The sequence below is a fragment of the Cryptotermes secundus genome, unplaced genomic scaffold, assembly GCF_002891405.2.
Source record: "Cryptotermes secundus unplaced genomic scaffold, Csec_1.0 scaffold1228, whole genome shotgun sequence".
In the NCBI taxonomy this organism is placed as follows: Eukaryota; Metazoa; Arthropoda; class Insecta; order Blattodea; family Kalotermitidae; genus Cryptotermes; species Cryptotermes secundus.
Window position 1 is genome coordinate 168,472 of NW_019745102.1, and position 17,435 is coordinate 185,906.

Below are 17,435 nucleotides of genomic sequence, written 5' to 3' on the forward strand. Positions count from 1 at the left end.
TTATAGTAGAATTGCAAGAGATGTCACAGAGGAAATGCTTCACAGGTAGGCTGTGCACAGGTACAGTAATTGCAGTCTGTCAGTAGCATTTAGTTCATTTGCTTTCAGGAACTCTGAAACACAGTGTGACATGTATCTGATACATTTTCCAGAATCAATACAGCATTCTAACAAGAAACATATATTTGCTGTCAGGTATGCTTGTTGAGATTCGGTAGTCAGAAGAAATGTTTCCCCTCCAGAGTGTAATGTAATTATTTGCCTCCTGTGAGAAGGTTATAGAGTGATTGCATGCCATACATGTTCATACAGAAAGTTTAAATTTGCTTTAATTACAGAGTATTCCTTGTTCATGCGTTCATAATGAAAAGTTGTAAGAATGCCCTCATTGGCTTTTCCACATTGGTCTGTCCGCTTGTAACAACTTGAGAACCATCAAATGGGTTTCCATTAAATCTGGTATTGAGTGAGTTCTGCTCAATTGTTGGATTTGAGGTTCTCACAGCAGTGACTATGAAGAGTACAGTCTCCTGAGTTTTAATGCCGTGTGATTCAGAGAGAGCCCGATGTATCGGAGGAACATATGCCCTCCATCTTCAGGGTGAAAGAGTAATCTAAGCAGTAAAACAGGTCTTGATTCCCGGTAAGGGCAGAGATTTTTCTCTTCTCCACAGCATTTGGGCTGATTCTGGGCCTACCCAGCCTCCCATCTAGTGGGCATTTGGGTCTCTTTCTCTGGGCATGAAGCTGACCACCCACGTACATCTAGTGCTGAGGTCAAAAATAGTGGAGATATACCTCCACTCCCTGATACGTTTTCATGACGCGATGCTTAGTTAGTTAGGCACAGGAACACCTTTTAGTAGTAGACACTGTACATGAAGACCTGGGAGCATTTATATATCCTTCTCAGGCATAACATGCCAAATATTTGTTGAAGCAAAAAATGTTTCAATCAAATGTTTAATAGAAAAATGAAACACACTTTTTATGCCCAGTATCTTTTCATCCTAAGTCAGTGCTTTTCAAATAATGAAATAAGTGGGAGAAAGCACCACAATTTTTACATTATATGTATAATTCCTAACTTATTTGCATTATAACATTCTCCTTGCTCTGATCTTTTCTCATGTGGAGTCAGTACATGGTACTTTCAGCAACATTATAAGCAGTGATAGTTTTTATATGTTTATGTGCTGAAATAGTATGTTAATTGGGAATGATTAACATCAATTTTGTACAGTGTAGGTTTTCTTAAGCCATGAGCAAAAATATGATCTCAGGCTGAGGGTAACTAATTGCATATGATGATTTCCATCAATGAATTTAAGTTGCTAATGAGTAAACTTCTGAAGGGCTGTGGAAAGCCAGTGGATGATAAGTTCCTCACATGAGAGCAGATCTCATGACAGAAGTGTTTGGTGATGCTGCCTCAAAGTTGGATGCTGCATAACAAAACCTGGTGCTAAACCAGCCCCCATATTCATAGTGCTATGTTGTGTGATTGTGGAAAATTCTCAAATGTAGAATACTTGTGCTGTTCGTGGCATTACTGTTAAGATGGAGACTATCACATGCTTTGGAATATTACTTACCAACTTAGCACACACAGTGCCATCATGGAAATTAAAATTATGAGTCTCAACAAATTGTGAAAGCCTGCAGATTTTGATAAAGAAGTTGTTTTTGAAATTAAGAGCCTGATCATACTATAATTACCATACCTGATGCACCAGAGCACCGAGAAACTATGTCAGAAATAAGAGTGAGGTTAATACCTCATGAGTGTGAGCCTACATGAATGTCTTTCTCTGTTGCAAACTAGCACTCAAGTTTAGTAAATAATTTTATAGAAACTGTTGTGATATTTGTTTTTCATGTTTTCATGCCTATATACAGCAGCAAACTTACACAATTCTTTTAAGTCCTAACATGACCTTAGTATTTTTATTCCTAAGTTTTCATGCCTAGTATCTAATGTGTAAGCTCAGGTTCTCAGATTAAGCCACTTCATATACTGAAGTTTTATGACTTTGGCTTCAAAGAATACAGTGCATAGAACATTGAAGGTTTTCCATTTTGGCAAATATTGCAGTCACCATCTTCAGGGTTGTGTTTTTTTGGCTGTTGTGGAAACCCTTATGTGGACAATGAGTGAGAGGCGAAGCCATGATTTGATGAAGTTGAAAGGGTGGGTGCTATCCAATAGACAGCAATCATATTGCTAATGAAAAATAGGAATGAAATATATTTTGGCAACTGGGTGATCCTGGGAAGGGGTTGGAAACACTGGAAAATGTTCAATATGGATATTTCCGAAAGCTGAAGTTATGTATTGAACTTCTGGCTGTGAAAACCTAAAGACAGGAATGTCTTAAAAGTTTTTCTGAACATTTCAGCATATATTGCATTCACCATCTTTTGGGGGAAGAAAATGGAAGGAATACAGAGGAAACATATTTACACATCAGACAGCTTAATAGATTATGACAAATGAAAGTATGATTCCTCTGCCCCTTGGCACAGCCCTCAAAACCCCCACCCTAATTTTTATTGTGAGATCTGTATATGGGGCTGCATCCTCCTCCTGCCTAATTCACCCTGAAGGATATAATTGCACTGCATTCTGAAACATTGGATCAAGGTCATTATGCGATGCAACGAAAACATGAAAGTGAAATTGCAATATGGCCACAATATGATACAAATTTGAGCAGAATAATAAACGCCAACTTCAGTATGGCCAACTTTAGGAATTTATTTAACATTTCTTTATCGCTATTAATTGACAGCAAACTGTGGTATTTTTCTTTTAAAAACTACTACATTTCTGGCAGTACTCAAGCCAGATCTTCAAAAAACAAATTAAATACTTTATGGGTATCTATATCATGGAGTCTGTACTAGCCAGAATTTTAGTTCACTGAATATTTGTTATTTATTTTCAAAGTTACTGCATTTAAAGTATATGTCATTTTCTCTTCAAAGGAGACATAATTATATGTTGTTTTTTGTTTATACCATATTGATACTAATATTGATCCTGTTACTTGTAGAACAATTGAAATATGATGACTGACCTGTTTGAATGCTCCATGTCATGTATCCTCAGTTTGGATGCAGAGATCTTAGAAATGAAATATGTCTACTTTCCTTTATATATATATCTGATATTGTATGAAAAGAGATATGTCACAAAGTTTTGATACATTTTAAAAATGACTAAGTACTTTCATACACTTTAGTTGTCCTGAAAAATATATAATTTCTTGCCCCACTACTGACAGATGTCTGCATCTGTTCTCTCCACTATGGTTCATGTATACACTATATGTAAACAGTTTCAAAGTGGTGGGCCTTTTTTGAACCCAAGAAATTCCAATTGCAAGTCAAAACACTGCAAAATAGATGGGCAAATAATTATATATATATAACTTTTTAAGAACTTTAAATTTATTGAAAAATTGTTACCCCCAATATTTCTTCACTGTGTAGTTAAGATAAATTGCCAACAGATGTCACATGGTGGCAGATGTGTGACTACATCTGTTAAAGCTCAAACTTTCAACACTTGGCACTAGTAGATTTCCCCTTTCAGGTGAATCTTAAAACTTGCACTGTGCTTCAGTCTTGTTTCTACTATATTTCACAGTATTTGGTGTTTGGGTGCCATCCCTTTTAACATGCTACATTGACTGGTGAAGGCACAGTATGTGGCTGTGCAAAGGACAACTTTGACTTGAGGCTTTCTTATTCAATATCCTCTGCTTTTATAAAAACCCTTTTTATGATTCTCTCTACTGTTTTATGATGCATGTGACTTAGTTTAATGCAAAGACTATATATAGACTGTTGAATACACTGATGCAGATAATGAGAAGTTCTTGAGGAAAGTGGTGTAAAGTACATTGAGTTTATGTGAGATTTGAAGTTTAATGACAGTGACTGTTGAAGATTATTGTCTTCTGGGATGTGATGCCGTATAGCCTGGTAGATGTTTACTGATGTTTCAGAGGAACACGCTGCCTCCATTTTCAGAATAGAAGAAACCACTTGTTTTTTTCCCATCTAATCCCTCTTCTCTACAGCCTTTCCTTTTATTCCACATTTTTTAAATCTCTTACTTTTTAATACTTGTCTTCACCTTATGAACTTTGTCTTATTTATGATTTGAGGTTCTCATAGCAGTGGTTTCTGAAAGGCTCTGTCTTCTGGGTTATATTGCTGTGTATTGCATTGGAAGTCAGCAAACATTTTGGAGAAATATGTCGCATCCATATTCAGGACTGAAGAATAAGCCAAGCAAGAGGCTGGCATGAAGCAAGTAGCAAGCAGTAGCACATTCTTCATCCCAGTATATGGAGGTGATGTGTTCCTCCAATTTGTTGGCTGACACTCTGTGACTTTACAGCATTATATCCTAGAAGATAGAACCCTTTATATAATTTACATTAATTTTATTATTTTTGGTTTCTCATATCCTCCTCCTCTTTCTTCTTTTTCATTCCCCCAACTTGCCTTCTGTATAATTATCGCTTCTTAATGCTGCCATTTTCTGTTGGTTTGCACACTTCCCTGCCTCTTCCCTGTATCCATACCACTTGTTTTCACCATTGTTGTCTTCTACCCTGAAGATAGAGGAGCGTATTCCTCCAAATTGTTGGTACCTATCTCATGTCAAATCCCATAAAACTGTAATTCACACTGAGCTCACATGAAGTAATGCTTATTTAATTATTGCATCAGACAGTTTTTACTGTTAATTAAATTTAGTTTCTATTAAATATCTGTAAGTTACTAAGACATTAGATGAATGCAGGGCTCAAAATTTAGGTATCATCCTATATGGATGCCTTTCTTTGCACTGTTTGGGTCTGAAGAGGTCGGTTATGAGTGCAGTAGTGAATATATGATCTTCCTGATACATTCAGTAGCGGGCTGTAACTGCTCAGTTCTGTTAACTTCAATTGACATAAAACAAAGTGTGTGTGTGTGTGTGTGAGTCAGCATACTGAACCCACTAGCCCAGTCAGTAAAACAAGATTAAAAACCTAAAGTTTCTGGACAGAAAATTATCATAACTGACTTTTATGTGATGTACTCCATTTTAGGAATGGAGATAAACAAAATGGTTGCTGCACATGATATTGAAGGATCTGAGTACAGCAATTTTATAGCTTAAAAACTAAGTGAAATTGCTTCAGGGTGGTGTCTGTGAAGACTAATGCTTCAGGGTAGAAGAGTCATGATCTCTGTTGCGATAAGACTCCATGTAGACTGGTAGAGTGTTATCAGTGTTTCAGAGGAACCTTCTTCCGTCATATGACACAATGTAATAGGCAGAGTGCTACCAACTTTTTTTCACTCCTTATTCACTGTCTCACATGCAAACTTGTGTTAAAATCTTAAAATTTACGTTTTTTAAATTTTAAAATTATTTTTCATATCAATGGTATACTACACATTTTGATGAATATGGCCATCATCAGGTCTTTAAAAAATTGCTGTCGTTCTGTTGATGAATACAATTTCAGAGTATATTATTTTTATCACGAGAGGCCAAAAACCATGTGGATGCAGATGATCTACCACACGCTGGAACCTTGAACTCCATAGGAGGAATTGATTTTGTATTCTCTATTATTTTATAATGTTATTTTAATATTTTTAATGTTTTTAATACTTTTAATATTTTTAGTTGTTGTAGTCATGTAATATCTAACTCTTTATTCACATTATAAAATCCATACATATTTGTAATATACAACACCGTTCAATAACCTCCACCAATATTTTAAATACAAATTTTTGTATGCTCTAATATTTCCAATATTTTTCTATATTATAATTTTCATGGTAACACAGCACAATTTTCTACACATTTTACAACTTTTATAATATAGATGTGTTGCACCACAATACGGATCCATATTGTGATTTAAATTAACTTTATTTTGTTTATTATATACACTGCCTGATGATGATCTCATGAGGACCGAAACATGTAGCGGTAAACAATAAAATTCAATCTGTGAGATACTGATTTTAATTGTGATACCATTTTTCTCTTGTGTTGACAGATACATTACCTATCCAAAGTATACCCTCGTTTATGCGCCCATATGTTGTTGTATATTTGTAGTGCTGAATGATTCCTCTTACACATTGTGTGCAGCCGTTTTCAGTTGCAATTTTCAAAGCATTTGATGATGACCATATCAGTCAAAGCATGCAAGTGAACCATTGATGTGAAAAATAATTTTAAAATTCAAGAAACATGAATTCTAAGATTTTAACACAAGTTTACATGTGAGATAGTGAATAGGAAGTGGAGATAAGTGATGTGCAACAGGATGCAGCAGTACAGCATTATGTTACACCCCCTCCCCAAAGATGAAAATGGCAGGTACCCCAGAAATGTTAGTAATATTCCATCATACTACACACTAACATTCCAGAAGGCAGTAATCTTCATTGTACAGTGCTACATCATGTTACATGAAGCAAAAAGATACGCAGATTTTTCTGTCATACAATATATATTCTCTTCCTGGTATTTACAAAATGAGTAATGTGTTTCAGCATAAATTTTCAATCTTCAGACCCTCAGTTATCCAAGCACATGCATAAACTCGATGTTGAGAGACACACCTCTGATATGTATATGGATGTTAGGCAAAATTATATGCATGTTACATGTATATGTCTTAATATGAAGTTTAAATATGTGAGAGACAGCTCAGAGCCTGATGATGGCAAATACAGGGGAACTTCCATTTAATGGCCCTTGATTTGAGATTTTTCCTCATTTAACTTTTGATTTCAGTGACCTCAAATCAATAATCTTGGTGTTCCTCCATTTATGACTTTCTTTGGTTTCGAGTTTACTTCCAGTGATCCAGGACAGTCCTTATGTGGAGGTCTCACTATATATGCTGAAATATGTCACCCACTTTGTAAGTACTGGGAAGATGATATGTGTTGTGTGACTGAAAAATTTGTACATCTCTAGTAAAATTCATGATCACCAACATGAGAACTTCATATGTTATGTTTGTTCACTTTTTTTGTCAAAGCATGCTGGACATCTGTGCAACAGTAAAGTGAATACAGTTGCCTGTAACATCTGTAAATATTGTTTTAGCACAAATTTGCATAAATTATTCAGTTTTGACATGCTTCTTACAAGTTCATAGAAATACAGCTACTTTTCTTTACATCAGGTCCTTCAGTTCTGTTACAGTCCTCCTATAAATGTAACAAAGTCATTTTAAGATTATCCTGAACAGTAATACATAGTTTCTGCTATTATCAGTCTCCTTATCAATCCAGCAGTTTGATTTTTCATTAATTTCAGTAATGGTAATCAGAAAATATATTATCTAAATATACTTTTTTTTATGTCGGTAATATTGGGATATCATTTCACTTTAAACTCAAAAATATTCTTTCAACATTTCAGTAAATGTTCATAGTAGTGAAAGAATTATTAAAAAAAAATTTTTAGGCATGAATAAAGTAAATAATTTGACTTATAAAAATTTTATGTGATGTACTGTTTCAAAGAAACTCTTCTGTAAATGAATTTGCTCTGGAAGAATATTTATAGGTTTTATACTACACCCCCAAGTTGTCTTTTACCATATGGACACAAATGTTCTATCTTGATTATTTTGATAACACTTTTACAGAAGTAATTGTACTTTCCCTCCTAGAAACTTGACTGAATGTGTGAGACACCTACACACATTTGATTTATGAGACAATTCACCAAATGAATTGATATATCTGTAATTGAGAATAAATGTACAAACTTTCGCAAAAATAAAAATTTTCCCTGCTTTGAAATTTTGAGCCCTGCATGTGGGGGTTAGATAAGTCTGGATACAATTACATCCTGAAATTTTTACTTGCAATAGTATTTCCCTCAAATTTGGCTTCTTCTATTTTCGTTCTATTGTTTCTTTTCTTGTGTATGTCTCATTCAGAGCCTCCTTTGAGCACTCTGTGCGCATAAGCCGGGCTGAACGTAGGCGCGCGGAGAAGTTGGTTGGTGGGGGAAGTCTGGGTCGGAGCTTCTCTCGCTCTTACGCGGGCGGTTTGGCCGGGGAGGGCGGCGCTATGATGCAGGCGGCGGCCCCCGTACAACAACTCGCGGGAAACGAGCAAGAGAAGGAACGCCGACGTGCTAGTCTCAGAGTAAGCCAACACATTCTTCACTTCTTCTTACAACACTTCCCCCCACCTCGCTACAGCTAACTGCCCTTCATCCTGCTTCCTCATAAGTCTGCTGCACTGGAAATATGCTTATTGTTGGCTTGTGTTGCTGCATGAACTTCCCAACACTTTACAGTCAGGTCGGAAGTAGCCATTATCAGTTCTGGCCAAATTAAGTCACATTATGTCCAAAATTTCTGTGCCAGATTTGCCAGATACTTTAAGAGAAACAGGTAACAAGTGTGCTTGTCACTTGAAAGGAAAATAAAAACAATAAAAATTATTTTTCAGAATTTGTTTCACCAAACACATTTAATTATTTACACTCAAGGAATGTAAGAAATAGAGTAAACTAATTGTGATGATTGAATATTTTCTCTAGGATATTTTGAAACCATTGGCAAGGTTTTTATTAAGTTCACAGTGAAATACATTTGGGTGAGAATGAACCAATGCGATGTTTTTAAATTCCTTGTCTTAACAGTACAAAATTATTATGTTTAATAATCATTTATGAGTGACTAAACCAAAGACCAGTGCCCTAATCTCTACCAGAGGAATGAATAAATGAATTTGTACAATTCATAAACACATTTTACTTACAACTTATACAACCTGCTCTGTCTAGAACCTGATAGTAATCAACTTGTGTATGCAAACACATAATATCAATTAATATGTCAATTACATTTTGAAGTTGAAATTTTCATGACTCAACAGAAGGTTCTTTTTGCAAGGATTTTACAACTAGAGGTATTTCCAGTGATGCAGTTTTTACCCTTGACATGCATAACCTGCTAGTAGTAATAGGGGCTTGGCCCTCTCTTCCTGAACACAGTTACAATAACATAACCATTAGAACTACCTGAAAACTCATTTTTGGAATCTGGTTTCACTATTTGCCATCTTGTATTTGACTACACAAACAATAAAACATGGTTATGAGACAAATATATAGACAGAGCATAACCCTGGACTCTGTTCGAGAATTGCCAGGTTGTTCCATAAAAATTGAATAGAAAGAAAGATGTGTCTTTGCCCAGGATACATAGCAGAAAGTGCTAAAAATCAAATATGTTACATGACAGTGTCATCTATAATGTATATATGACATGTATATATAATAGTAAACCAGCCTCAGGACATCAGCCACATCTGATCATGCAGGCATAGCAGAACCTGTCTCATTGGCTCAGCCAGTCCATTGGAAGGGAAAGGGTTAAATTTGAACCATATGGGTTGTCAGATTTGTTACATTTTCTTATGTTATTTATTGTAACTGTTGTAGTCTGTAGTAAATATTTTACCTTGCTAATTGATGCAGGCTTCTAAAAGCTTGGTTACATATGGAATAATTTCTACATATTGGAGTTGTAACTTGTTTTACTCCTCTAGCTGATACCTTGGAAGGAAAAAAGGGTGGAGATGGGTCTTCATAGCTACATAGGTACTCCAGTTTGTAACTATGTAGACACTATATTGGCAGAAAAATGAGGAGGAATGTCCAACAAATATTATTACAGTATAGGATGATGTATTAAGGCATTGCAAATAGCTTCCTCAAAACGAAACACTGTGGAACTACGTCGGCAGAATCTATTGGTTTCCATCCCATTTCCAGCTCTGCTCTTGGAAGAATTTCTCATCCAAATTACAACACAGTCACACAGATACCATCTTTTGAGATGATAGTCTGCATTCGTTCTTGTAGTTTTGTACTGTCAATCATTTACAGTACAGAGTGTACACTAAAATAATAGGTAACCTTTCTAATGAAGTAACACTACTGAGCAAGTCCTTGGAGATAGCCAGATAATCAAGAAATACTCTGGCTTTTAAGGAATTTGGGGTTCATGACTATGGTAACAGGTGTCTGTAACTCTTCCTGGGTGACAGTGCTAAGCCTCCCTAATATGAGGATCCCAAGGCCAAGGAGTAAGATGGTAGTCTTTATCAGAGCAGTAGCACTCTTGACTCATGTTCAGGTGGATCTTTGTTAGCATCACAGCCTGGTCACCGTCTATCCGGATTGAAGTTTTCCTCCCTCCAGGCAAATTCTGGGGTAGTACCCAATTCTCCCAAATTTTTATTAATTTGTCATTATGCCATTAATGTTATATAGTCTAGTTGTTGACAGCACTATAAAGTAAACCACCACACTGTTAGGCTTCTATGCTGGTGGTCTCAGGTTTGAGACTCATCAGATCCAGTGCTGTTTTCCTTGTTTGCTAACCTCAGCTGCCAGAATCAAAACATTTTGAATGCAGGGAATATATGGCCTTGAAGTGAAGTTCTGGAGCTGGAATTTCCCTGCACTGCCCCTCTTTTGGAGTAAATGGAATCCTACCATTTGGGCACATCATAAATTGATTGTTTCTCTCTTACCAGATGGACAGGAATGAGCAAAGTGACAAGAGGTGGATTACTTTACACAGAGTCTGATGATGTACCTAATTTTGGCATGCAGGGTTTAGCCAGCCCATGTGTTGAAGCAGTTCTGATACTTCAGCTTGCATTGCGGTTCTTGTCTTCAGACTCTTCCAAAAGATGGCTACTATAGTGATGTGTGCCAGATAGTGTAAACACACAACAAATCTAAGCTTTGAAAAGTAAAATTTGACATTACTCAGGCCACAAAAACCTAGGCATAGAATTATACACAACATATTTTCTTTCAAAATCTGATGCATAAAAGCATCTTGGGAGATCTAGGCATAGAGGGAAGAGTAATACGAGTATTAAAAATTACTTTAAAGGAATAGGTGTGAACTGGATTCATCTGGCTGAGAACTGGAACCAGTGGTGGTTTTTATGAAAATGCTAATGAACCTTCAGGTTTCATAAAGGGTATGGAATTTCTATACTCGCCAAGGGACTGTTAGCTGTTCAAAAGGAAATCCAGTGAATAGAGTTAGTTTTTATTTTTTATTCTTTGACTTTGGAAGATTACAATTCATCTAAATAGTATTTAATGTTTCAGTTCCTACCTCATGGAACAAACTGCATCCCCATTACAAAGCCCAATTGATGGATGCTGTTTGGTAAAATAATCAGTTTATTGTGAGAATCACATAAGACACACACTATTGGGCAGAATTTAGAGTTTTTACAAAGCAAAGTATGTGGTACATAGAGTAGACACTGTGCTTTTAAGGGTTGATGGCATGGTGATAAAAGCGAATGAACATAATTGTCAAATGAGAACCATGCTTTTGGAAGCTTGTGGTAGTTGTAGCAGCTTTATCCACATGACCAAGGCCACCCTCAAGAAGACGTGTGTTGGACAAATGATGTGACTACATTGAATTGTGATGATTTCATAGGATAAATCCTTATGGATTATCTGTGTCCTGTAGCCAAGTAATATTTGATAGTTCACATCATAGTCTTTTGGAGCTGTGATGCCATGTAGTGTTGTAGGTGGATACCAACGTTTTGGAGGAATGTGTTGTCCCCATTAAAGGGTCAAAGTCTTCACTCATTTTGACACTAAAAATTGAGGCAGCATGTGTTTCCAAAAGGTTGTTCTAAACAGTGTCACAGCCCAGAAGAGCATAATGTGAAGGTCTGCAGTTGTGAAAGCCAGAAATAAGTTGCATGAGGTGACAAATATCTTGAAGCGAGATTGTATTCCTTATACTTAACATGGGTTGTCCTACAGTTCCGTTGGACTGAGGAAGTTAAACCCATGCTAAGGTGCCTGCTTGTCCAGGACAATTTTTAGCTTCTTGCTTTTCTTTCCAGGTAAATATCAGGATAATATATTAAAATAGGCCACAACTGCTCCCTATACCATCCTTTTCATTTCACCATAATCATCCTTCGCACACATTTAATGCAGAGACCCAGGATAGCTCAGTTGGTATGGTGACTAGACAGTGGTTTGGAAGAGTGAGAAATCTGGGTTTGATTTCAGGCAGGAGTAGAGATTTTTCTTTTCTTCACACCATCCATACCAGCTCTGGCGCCCACCCAGTCTTCTGTACAATATATGCTGGGAAGTCCTTACTGAGGGTGTTAAACCGACCACTGATCTCCATCTTAGTGCTGAGGTTAAGACTACATGGAGCTGTACCTCCATTTTTCAATAAGTACTCATACAGGAACAACTTTGCTTGATAGAGAACTCTCCCATTCCTCTTTCATAGTCCTACATATTGTCACATGTATTAGTGATTTTAGACACGTGTTTGGCTCAGCGAGTCAATTTATTGGATGTTCACCAGGTGGAACTACAATTAATTGTATCACTTTCAATCTTACTATAACACTTCATAACTATGAATAATGGTGACACTCTCAGGGTAACTGTAGATACCCCACATAAACTAAAGGCTTTACTTCTGACTTCTGATTTCTTCTTCTGACTTTTATGCCTGACTTCTGGTTATCACCTCTCCCTCTGACTTCTGTGCCTGACAACCCTTCAGCTGCCCAAATATGTGACACCGTCCTCAGCAGTAAATCTTATCGTGTCCCTCTGTTGCTGTGCTTTGACCAGTTAGTAGCCTTGGATATCAGCTTTCAACAGCTAAACAACAGGGTGTATCCAACACCCTAGTAACTGAAACCATTGTACTGGAAATATGCTCTGTCAATAGCCATTGCCTAGGAAATCAGCTTCTCATCTGAGTCCACTATTCCGGCTTTCAGGTGTTACATCACATTTCTTCTCCTGAAGGCTCCTTGTCTCTAACAGCCTGACAGTATTACTGTTCCTTCTTTCCCAAGGGTTCTGCTCATGACATCTTTTTGTGGCTCAGTGTTTTCCTCTTGTTTTTTTCTAGCAGTGACCACTCTCCAACCACTACCATCCCTCCCTCCTTAAGAGCGCTCCTCTTGAGCAGCACCCTGCTAAGGTTTGGTCAATCCAGGTTCATCATCTTCATCCAAAGTTGTTTTTCACTCTCTCTAGCAGTGGATTCAAAACTATCCAACATGGCCGTTACGTCTACATTACTGGCTCCTGCTCTATGTGCAGTTTCTTCTTCTGTTTTGGAAGGGGTTGACCCCTCCACAAAGTCATATCCTTGTTTTCTACTCCCAGAGGTGATAGCTGTCCTGAGCTTCACCCTCCAATACTGATCGCAGTTGCCCTCTTCTGCTTGCTACCTATGTTCTTTGTTCCCCTTCTTCCATCACAGCACATCCATAGATTATTCCTGAGTGGCCCTACTCTCCAGGTTGCTTGCTCATCTTTGCTCCTGGTCTAGTTTTTCCTGACAACGATTTCCTTGCATCATGCCAGTGTTGCATGGCAGGACACCTTCCTGCATGCGGCAGCCAACTTCCTCTGGGATCCACAATTTCCTCGGTTCAGCTCCTTTGGCTTCCTGTGGCGCCCTGCAACTAGATTCTGGCCCCTGTGCCACTTCCTCAGTCCTCCAACGGATTTCACCGCAGCACGTTGCTTGGCGACCTGCTGATGTTCTGCCTCAGACTCCATTTCTCAGGATTTGACTTCAAATACGTGGTCTTCTCGCTTCTCGGTCAGCCTGCAACTCTTTTCGCCAGGCATACAGTTTGGCGGCTAGAGAACCAAACTCTGTTTCCATAGTATCTTTAATGTGCTCTAGGCCACCTCTTATTAATTGTTTCATTTCTTCTCTGTCAGTTTTTCTGTCAGCCTCCATTATGAAGACTAGAGAACCTATCTCTGTCTCTGTTGTTTCTTTCATTATGGCTTTCATCCTCTCCTGATTGGTTCTGAACGCTTCTTGCATGTGCTGACGGTTGGCACTGCTTTTTCTTGGTCAGCTTTTCGCCCAGCAAGGCTTTCAGGAATTCCATGTCTTCCATTTTTCTTTCTAGTGGCGCTATAAAATAAGTCTTCTGTCCAATAATCACCTCATTCTGAACCAGTTACTTCTGACACCAAATGTCTCATATATTAGTGACTTTAGACACGGGTTTGGCTCAGTGAATCGATTTATTGGATGTTCACCAGGTATAACTACAATTAACTATTAACTATTACAATTCAGGAGGTGCTAGCTTTGAATCTCGGTGGCCAAGACACCGGCTATCCTGACTTGGGTGTTTGTGGTTTTCCTCAGTCCCTCCAGCCTTGTTTTGAGAGGGTTTTTCACTTAGACCACAACCACTTCCATCCAAATCCTTTAAATTCACCATTCATCTATCATCCTACCATTTGCTATTATATACAGCCTAGCTACTGATAGTATTTTAGAATGTCCCCTCCCCTTCACTAAAGCAAGCTAATTTGAAAATTTTCATTATCGTCACATCTTCATACAGGACACAGATACTGTCTTTAAAATTATGTTTAGCGTCCAAAATCCTGATATCTAAATATGTCCATAAATATGATTCCTGCAACTTCATGTACTTGTACAGCCCACAGTACAAGCTGTAATGGCGCCCAGCATAGTCACTCCTCATTGAGGCTCCCAGGAACCAGATATGACTGATATGCTCGGCTTTCCCCCTCCAGCCTGCTTCATTGTGAACCACCCCTTTGTAGATTTTGACAGACAAATTTTATTACCAATTAACATATCCAAATAGTTTGTCAGAAATGTGAAATGTTTCCATTGTAAAGAGTTGGCTTTAAACACTTATTGCTCAATAATTTGGTGACCAGTAGCCTGTGAATTTTCTTTTAATGTGTTCTTGTGACATCTGTGTATTTTGTAGCATTTCCTTTAATACCTGAACATATTCCTTAGTGTGTAATGGAACTTGGTTATTATGATTGGATGGACTGAACATAATGTCCAACAGGTTAACACTCCGTCATATTTGGAGAATATAGATTCAGATCACAGCCGAGTGATCAGCTGTTTTTACTGTGGGGTTTCATGATTTTCCTTAGTCCCTCAAGGTAAATGTCAGGATAGTACCTCAAATTATCCCATAGCTTTTTACTTCCACAACCTTTCAAATTCATAGCTCATTTTTCATCTTGACATTAAATGTGATATAGCCTGAGTCACTGATAGCTTAGTTAAATAAAATATAAATTATTCATTAAATTCCCACTTTCATCCTCTGTTCATTTTCTGCCTTCATACATGAATCATTCACCAGTAACCGTGCAGTCTGGGTAGCGTTTCTTTCAGTTTCCAATTTGCTCTTAGAGATTCATATCATGTCTCATATTATGGAAGTAAAATACACTGTACTTCTAAAAGTAAGATTACATTGAATTTTTCAATACAGTAAAACCTGTGAATTTGGTCAGTCCCCTGTCACAGTTTAACAAATGTTTATGGAACTGGCGGCAAGATTGTATTACAACAATTTACAGATGACAAACTATCATGAACGTGGCCATCTCTCATACCTTATCCATTTTTTAGCATTTCATGCTATGATTCTGTACAGATTTTAACCTTTCTATGTGGGTCAGACAGCGAAGTGACTAGTTTTTTATAGCTCAATCAATATAGTGACTAGGCTATGGGCTGGGTGACTGAGAAGTCAGGGTTTGATTCCTGGCAGGGGCAAGAGATTTTTCTCTCCTCCATAATGTCCAAGCTGGCTCAAGGGCCCACACAGCCTCCTATATATTGGGTACTGGTGTCTGTTTCCTGGGGGTAAAGCGGCTGGGGTGTGAAACTTATGTCTTACCTCCAGCTAGTGCCTAGGTTAAGAATGATGGACTTGTAAGTTCACTCCCCTATACATGTTCATGACCCTGCGCGTAATTACTTAAGCCCAGGGATAAATTTACCTTTTACAGATTTGTGCATGTGAGAACTTCACCAATTTATCCATTATATGTATTTGCTGAAGACCCTTTCTGCCCTTCCTTTACGATCAGTAGACAATGGAATTCTCACAACTAGCAGTGTTTGGAAATATCTTCAGATGTTTTTACCCCTCATGATGTTTTTTGATCAGTAGCGCTTATGAGCTGTCACTATAAAAGAGATTTTTTTAATTTTCCTAATAAAGTCCAGCCATATACCCACAGTCATGTCACCGATCATATCATAATATTGTGTCTCCAGGAGACCACATACAGTATCAGGTAGAAGGAAGTTTAATTATATTAATAAAATTCTCTGATGGCCTTGAAATGGGAAGGTTTAACCCCATTTTCTTAAGTGGCCACGTGCTTAAATTATCTACATTTGAGTGAAATGATAAGTGGCTAATATAGAAACATTTTACTATTAAACACCACAAGGTCAGTTTAGATATTTAAAAATTCAAGACATGTGGACAACTTCATCTTCTGGTCTGCTTATACAGATATGCATCAGTAATAGCCAAGGTCTGTTAACTAACCATCTGTATGTTCATTTTGGCTGCATTTATATGGTGTGCATGCTGTGTGTACAGTTACATACATACACACAAACAGGTGGATATTCTGATTTATAATGGTGTTAGTGGTGACTATAAGTGTAGCCAGGTTGTTGGGGGAACTGCATGACTCTTCTCTGTGACTTTCTCTCAGATGATGCATTAATTTGGCAAGAACTGTAAGCAATGAAGTCTTCTCTGAAGATGAAATTAGCATCAAGATTTTCAGAGACTGTCTCCATTTCCATCACCAGCAGTTGATGTGATGAGTCAAAGTCAAAGTTACTTTATGAGCAGAGTACCCTCTGCTGTCCAAGAGTGGATTGCTGGATGTTGAGAGAGCATACTGTGGGGGCGCAAGTACACCATGCAGGCACATCACTCATCACATCAACCCCTGATGCTCTAGACAGAGACAGTCTCCAGTACACTGGATAACTAGCTCCATCCCCCAACAAGAGTTCATTGCACACAGTCGCCAAGAAAGCTTCAGATCCTACATTAATTGTTATCTGTGAAGTTCATACCGATATATGTTGCAGAGTGAGCAACTATACAGTTTTGTTGCATGAAACCTTTTATATTAAATTCAGTTTTTATGAAAGTAAAATTATTTTGTAGTGAAATAATTTTATATGAAATTTAGAGAAGACAGAAAAGTCAAATTAAAGGGACCTCAGATAAATGTTTATAAAACAAAAGCACACATTTTATGCATATTATGCACATACTCACTATCAATAAAATTGTCAAATTTTACTTTTATGGTCATGTATCTTGGTCTACAGTTTTGATAAACTGAGGCTTTCCTGTGCTTCTATAATTAAATATTATACCATGAGGTTTGGGGTTCTCACAGCAGTGAATATTGAGATTATGGTCTTCTGGGATGTGATACTGTGTAGTTTGATGGATATATACTTTCTTTTAACTTGCTGTCTCCA

At 37.5% G+C, this 17,435-nt stretch overlaps 1 protein-coding gene across 2 annotated transcripts in view; it reads left to right on the forward strand.

Moving 5' to 3' along the window:
• LOC111875021 (platelet binding protein GspB) overlaps positions 1-17,435 on the forward strand; it is a 187,115-nt gene that overhangs the window by 152,683 nt on the left and 16,997 nt on the right. For both annotated transcript variants that reach the window (XM_033755689.1, XM_033755691.1), the window contains exon 17: positions 7,989-8,199. In XM_033755689.1, the coding sequence (XP_033611580.1) occupies positions 7,989-8,199 (211 nt within the window). The remainder of the gene's footprint in view (positions 1-7,988; positions 8,200-17,435) is intronic.